At 39.4% G+C, this 7102-nt stretch overlaps 1 protein-coding gene across 1 annotated transcript in view; it reads right to left on the bottom strand.

The window, feature by feature from the left end:
• LOC122086801 (serine carboxypeptidase 1-like) overlaps positions 1–7102 on the bottom strand; it is a 7508-nt gene extending 406 nt beyond the window's left edge. Inside the window, exons 1-5 of the mRNA XM_042655757.1 lie at positions 6850–7102; positions 6569–6670; positions 6196–6467; positions 219–494; positions 39–128 (exon numbers count right to left, since the gene is read on the bottom strand). Coding sequence (XP_042511691.1) covers positions 39–128; positions 219–494; positions 6196–6467; positions 6569–6670; positions 6850–7102 — 993 coding nt within the window. The remainder of the gene's footprint in view (positions 1–38; positions 129–218; positions 495–6195; positions 6468–6568; positions 6671–6849) is intronic.

The following is a 7102-nucleotide window of genomic DNA, read 5'->3' as shown; positions in this document are numbered from 1 at the left end:
TCATTAGGGTTTGGGTAACCTTCATCAAATCTGGTTACTTTGGCATGCAAGGCCTTTACAACTTCTGGGCGATTAAAATACACAGTAAGTTGGTCATGGACACATGGGTATTGATCTCCAACCGGACCCTGATAGCAGAAATGAAAGTTCAACTCAAAATCCAAATCCAAAGCATGAAAATCCTGCAATTTACTTAAAAAGAAACTGTTCTTGCTTACTGAGGTCACATTTGTATTGTCTTCATAGCACTTCTGACCATAAATATTATAGGCATCTATGTTAGCATCGACCATGAAGTAGTTGAAAAGTATAGCTTGTTGACACTCAAAAGTCTTCTTACCGCCCGGGATATTGAAATCACAGCTTTTCTGGATTGTATTCCAAGCTTCATCGGACATGAGATGTTGCCTCCATAGGTACTCAAACAATCCACGACTGGCACCATTCCCACCATAACCACGGTCATCTATGTCATTGATGGCAGGGTTTCCGATCTGCCACCATCAACATATTAAACTCATGAGCTCATATTGTACTAACAATGGTGTAACAAAAATAGAAAGATAAAAATAATGTAAGGCTTTTGTCAATCGAACTAGGTCGGAATAGGCCTTGACCAGTTCATTCGTGGGTCATCCAGTTGGGGTAATCATAGACCCACTAAGATTAAAAATCCTATCTAGCCAAGTCTCTATAAATAAGAGGCTTGACCACAATAAAGCTAGGTTTTTTTACCTAAACACAAGTGTTCTCTCTCTCCCACTCTCTCCTTATTCTCTTATGTCTTTCTCAATTGAGAGTGTGTCTAAGGATCTCTATTGTAATTCTTGGATTTCAAATGTGAAACATTGCCTAATGAGATCGTGGTAATCTTTCGTTCATCGTTGTTAGTGTGGATCGACACGTATGGTGTTAAGTTTGTCTCGAATTCTTGACCCGTTTTAAAGATTGACTCGATCCGACATGTTTTGGTGGCGACCCGATTGAAAATTTTTTTGAGATCTGTGATGGAAGGAGAGGGCTTAGGCCGATAGGCCCAAGCCTGGAGCCCATCACTGATCTCGTACGGGGGTGCGGGGGCGTAGCCCCAGCGGTATGGTTCAACCGGATCAACCGCTACCCGATGGGTCGACCCACGTTTTTGGAGTATATATAATGTACTGTTGTTTGTTGAGAAAGTCATTGTATTCTAGGGTTTTCACGCAGCTAGGGTTTCAGGGTGAGTTTTTCCTCGTCACTGCTAGGGTGTAAATCTCTCTTCTGCATAGTGAATCATCTTCTTCTTCACCCGAGGACGTAGCACACCACCCTAGTGTGTGAACCTCGTTAAATCTCTATGTCGTACAGATCTATTGTCTCTTTATTATTCGTGTTTCTTGGTGTTTGTTCTAACAAACTGGTATCAGAGCTCTGGGTTACTTCGATCCATGACTTCAACGAAATACGATATTGATAGGTTTGACGGCAACATCAGTTTTAGTTTATGGCAGGTTCGAATGATGGTTGTTCTCACGCAGCAGGGTTTGAAGAAAACCCTATTTGGGAAGGTGAAGAAACCTGCAACTATGTCCGATGATGATTCGAGCGATTTGGATGATAAAACCCTTTCAGCTATTCTATTGTGTCTTTCGAATGATGTTCTACAGGAAGTTCTCTCAGAGAAAACAGTTGTAGAGTTATGGGTGAAGTTAGAGAACCTCTACCTAACCAAATCCCTCACCAATAGGTTGAGATTGAAGCAACAACTGTATACCCTTCATATGGGTGAAGGTATATCTATTAAATCCCATATATCTGAGTTCAATTCTATTGTTACTGATTTGAAAAGGATAGATGTTAAAATAGACGATGAAGATTTGACCCTATTATTGTTATGTTCTCTGCTTCCATCTTATAAGCATTTTAGGGATACCATGATTTATGGTAGAGAGACAATCTCTATTGAGGATCTCAAAACGAATCTGCAAAGCAAGCAGAAGATTGATGATGAGTTGACAACTACCAATAAATCTAATGGTGTAGGTTTGATAGCTAGAGGGAGAACGAATGAAAGGGGTTCAGATGGTGAAAAATAGAAGGCTAGATCAAAATCTAAGCACAAAAATTTAACCTGCAGTTACTGTAAAAAAAAAAGGGGCATATTAAATCTGAATGCTATAAACTTTTAAATAAGCAGAAGGTAGGTGGTGGTACTCAAAATCAACAGAAAATAGATGATTCTGCAGAAGTTAGTATTGCTGAAGATGAGAGTGAGTCTGATATGCTTTTGGTGACTGATGATAAAGTTAGATCACAGGATGAATGGATTCTTGACTCTGGTTGTTCCTACCATATGTGTCCCAATCGTGAATGGTTCTCCACATACGAATCAGTTCGAGGCGGAGTTGTGTTGATGGGAAATAATGCTTCTTGTAAGACTATTGGAATGTGAACGATCAATATCAAGATGTATGATGGAATTGTTAGAACCTTGTCCAATGCCAGGCATGTCCCTGATTTGAAGAAGAATCTCATCAGTTTAGGCACTCTTGATTCAAATGGGTGCAAGTATACAGCTGAAGGTGGAGTCATGAAGATCAGTAAGGGTGTTCTCTTATTGATGAGAGGAATCAAGGTTGGCAGTTTGTATGTGTTGCAGGGTACTACAGTCACTGGGTCTGTTGCAGCAGCTTCATCATCTATGTCTGAATCAGATGTCACAAATTTATGGCACATGAGGTTAGGCCATATGAGTGAAAGAGGGATGGCATCATTAAGTAAAAGGGGTCTATTGTGTGGTCAGAGTACAAGAGCAATGGAGTTCTGTGAGCATTATGTGTTTGGGAAGCAGAAAAGAGTTAGTTTCAGTACTGCTATTCACAAGACCAAGGGAACTTTGGACTACATTCATTCAAACCTATGGGGGCCCTCCAGGGTTACTTCAAAGGGGGTTGGTGCAAGATACTTGTTTACTTTCATTGACGATTTCTCTAGGAAGGTTTGGGTCTATTTCTTGAAGCACAAAAATGAAGTATTTGTCACTTTCAAACAATGGAAGAATTTTCTTAAGTAGCAGACCGGGAAACAAATTAAAAGGTTGAGAACCGATAATGGCCTAGAGTTTTGTGAAGGTGACTTTAATGAGTTCTGCAAAAATGAAAGTATTGCAAGACACCATACAGTTGTTAAAACACCCCAGCAGAATGAAGTGGCAGAGCGTATGAATGAAACCTTGTTAGAAAAGGCGAGGTGCATGTTATCAAATGCAGGATTGGGCAAGGAGTTCTGGGCAGAAGCAGTTAACACAGCAACCTTGTTGGTGAATCAATCTCCTTGCACAACTATTGAGTGCAAGACTCCAGAAGAAGTTTGGTCAGGTAAGTCTACAGACTATTCAAATTTAAAAGTATTTGGATGTCCTGCTTATGCACATGTAAATGAAGGGAAGTTGGAACCTAGGGCTAAGAAATGTATTTTTCTTGGGTATGGATCTGGAGTGAAAGGATACAGGTTGTGGTGTCCTGATCCAAAGTCTCCAAAATTTCTTATTAGCAGAGATGTTACTTTTGATGAATCTGCTATGTTGCATCCTAGGAAAGAAGCTTCTATTCATTGTGATGAAGGTCAAGAAAAATCTAGAGAGAAGGTGGAGTTTGAAATTTGTGGTTCATCTTCAAACAAAGCACAATCTATTTTAGTCCAGTTGCCTACTTTTACTGAAGGAGATGATGCTCAAGAGAATCAAGAAGAAGAGCGGTACATCATTGCCAAGGATAGACCAAGGAAGAATATTAGACAACCACAAAAGTATGGGCATACTGAATTTATTGCTTATGCATTATCTGTTGCAGATACAATTGAAAATAGTGAACCTGCAACATATTCTGAAGTTGTTGCTTCAATTGATTCTACAAAATGGTTGATTGCCATGAATGAGGAGATGGAATCTCTTCATAAAAATCAGATTTGGGAGCTTGTGAAGCCGAGAACAGGGAAGAAAATTGTTGGTTGCAAATGGGCCTTAAAGAATTAGGAATCTGCCTCAAGTGATGAAGATGCTAGGTACAAGGCACGTTTGGTTGCAAAGGGCTACAGTCAGGTACAAGGAATTGATTTTAATGATGTTTTCTTACCTGTTGTTAAGCATAGTTCTATTCGTGTCCTACTTGCTTTAGTTGCTATGCATGATTTGGAGTTGGAGTAACTTGACGTGAAAACAGCATTCTTGCATGGTGAACTAGAAGAACAGATTTATATGCATTAACCTGAAGAGTTTGTTATTAAAAGTAAGGAGGACCATGTATGCTTGTTGAAGAAGTCCCTATATGGTTTAAAACAGTCTCCTAGACAATGGTATAAAAGGTTTGATTCAGTTATGGCTAGTTTTGGATACTCCAGGTGTCAATATGACTGTTGTGTTTATTTCAGAAACCTCTCTAATGGGTCATTCATATATTTGTTGCTTTATGTTGATGATATGTTGATTGCAGCAAAAGATAGGAATGATGTCAATAGGTTGAAGGAACAATTAAGTTCTGAATTTGAGATGAAAGATTTAGGGGCAGCAAGGAAGATCCTTGGTATGGAGATCAAGAGGTATAGAAAAGCAGGGAAGCTGTGGCTATCTCAACAAAAGTACACTGAGAAGGTATTAAATCGTTTGGGCATGAAAGATGCCAAACCTGTAACTACTCCTCTTGCATCTCATTTTAGACTTTCAACTACTCTATCACCTAAGACAGATGAAGAGGTGGAATACATGTCACATGTTCCATACTCTAGTGCAGTTGGCTCCATTATGTATGCTATGGTTTGCACTCGTCCTGACATTTCACAAGCTGTCAGTGTGGTGAGCAGATATTTGTCATGTCCAGGTAAAGTTCATTGGGAAGCAGTGAAGTGGATACTTAGGTACTTGAAAGGGACCTCTGGTGTTTGTTTGGAGTTTGGGAGGAATGGTGATAGTTTATCTGGCTATGTTGATTCAGATTATGCAGGTGATCTTGACAAGAGAATGTCACTCACAGGCTATGTATTCACTCTTGGAGGAAGTACGGTTAGTTGGAAAGCTACTTTACAAGCTACAGTTGCATTATCTACCATTGAAGCAGAGTATATGGCAGTGACTGAGGCAATTAAAGAAGCTATTTGGCTTAGAGGTTGTTGGGAGAACTCAGCATGGATCATGGGGTGACTGTTGTCCATTGTGATAGCCAAAGTGCTATTCACTTAACTAAATATTCAATGTATCATAAGAGGACAAAGCACATTGATGTTCGGTATCATTTCATAAAAGAGATAATTGCTCAAGGTAATATTCAAGTGTTGAAGATTGGTACTGAAAACAATCCAGCTGATATGTTGACAAAGCCTTTATGTGTTGGTAAGTTCGAGCATTGCTTGAACTTACTTGGTGTTTGTCGTGTTTGAGTTCAGCCCTTTGGAGGGCTATTGGAGAAGATGAAGATATTAGCTATTTGTTAATCTGTTGGAGGAGAATTCAAGCCAAGGTGGAGATTTGTTAAGTTTGTCTCAAATTCTTAACCCGTTTTGAAGATTGACCTGATCCGACATATTTTGGTGGCGACCTGAATGGAAAATTTTTTGAGATCTGTGATGGAAGCAGAGGGCTTAGGCCAATAGGTCCAAGCCTGAAACCCATCATTGATCTCGTATAGGGGTGCGGGGGCGTAGCCCCCACGGTATGGTTTGACCGGATCGACCGCTACCCGATGGGTCGACCCACGTTTTTGGAGTATATATAATGTACTATTGCTTGTTGAGAAAGTCATTGTATTCTAGGGTTTTCACGTAGCTAGGGTTTCAGGGTGAGTTTTTCCTCGCCGCTGCTAGGGTGTAAATATCTCTTCTGCATAGTGAATTATCTTTTTCTTCGCCCGAGGCCGTAGCACACCACCCTAGTATGTGAATCTCGTTAAATCTCTGTGTTGTACAGATCTATTGTCTCTTTATTATTCGTGTTTCTTAGTATTTGTTCTAACATATGAAAACTAGAACCATTCCGCTGTGAGGAAAATTACATCGATATAATCATAGATCTCAATTTCCTTTCTATTTTACAATTTTCATCATATATGGGTTAACGATATGGATCTGTATGATTCCAATCGAATCTCCATTATTGTACTATTATTGTGTTCTTTAATTCATCATATTAATAATTATCAATAGAAAGAGGTAAGTAAGAAGATATACAGAAATACCCTTGAGATTGATGATTGTACCACCCTTGCTATTTTGTTGGAGGATGGTATAAGCAAGCTCAGGCACATAATGGCCAGCATAGCTTTCTCCAGCTATGTAGACATCTCTGTTCTTGTATTCAGGGAACTTCTCTAACCAATTTATCAAGAAAGTATAAGCTTCTTTTGTTGTTCTTATATCTCCGGTCGCAGTATAATCCAATGTTGTGTTTGAGTATGAGAAGTCAACCCCTGCTGGTGAGTCATAGAACAACATGTTCCCCACTAAATCACACAAAATAAAAGAACTCCATGAGATGATTAAGAGGCTCTTAATTGTTTTTCTTATTCCTTAATGAAGATCAAGATAGTAAGGATAAGCTCACATTTATTCCATGAATATGGATTCTTGACAAGATTTTGTTTTCTTACAAGAAGTGGACCAAGTTCCTCAAACGTTCCAAATCCAACAGAAGAACAACCAGGTCCTGTGAATTAACGACTAGCAAATTAAGAGTAATAACTTAAGGCCCTATCTTTGACGTGTATAACTATTTAGCCATTTTCTCTCTGTGGCTTCTTGAAGCTTGTCATTCGGAACCCATGTGTACTACATGGTCTTATCAGGAAAGACAAATAAGTTAAAAAAATAGGACAAATAATGTACCTCCATTGAACCAGAGGATAAGAGGCTTTGATTCTTTGTTGGTTTCGGCTTCGACGAAATAATAGTAAAGGGCTCTTCCGGTGGTGTTATTGACTGTGATATAACCACCATATTGGTTGATAATAGCATCACTGGGTTGTCCAGGCAACTGTAAAATTTTGTCGCTCTCTTTGGATCCTTGTTGAGGTATAAGCACAGGTTTGAAATCTGGTAGGTCCTTATTGAGGTCGTGGGTTGTGTCCACTCCCCCCAT

The sequence above is a fragment of the Macadamia integrifolia genome, chromosome 8 (assembly GCF_013358625.1).
Source record: "Macadamia integrifolia cultivar HAES 741 chromosome 8, SCU_Mint_v3, whole genome shotgun sequence".
NCBI lineage: Eukaryota > Viridiplantae > Streptophyta > Magnoliopsida > Proteales > Proteaceae > Macadamia > Macadamia integrifolia.
The sequence above is the reverse complement of the archived record's forward strand: the minus strand, read 5'-3'. Positions and strand labels throughout refer to the sequence as shown.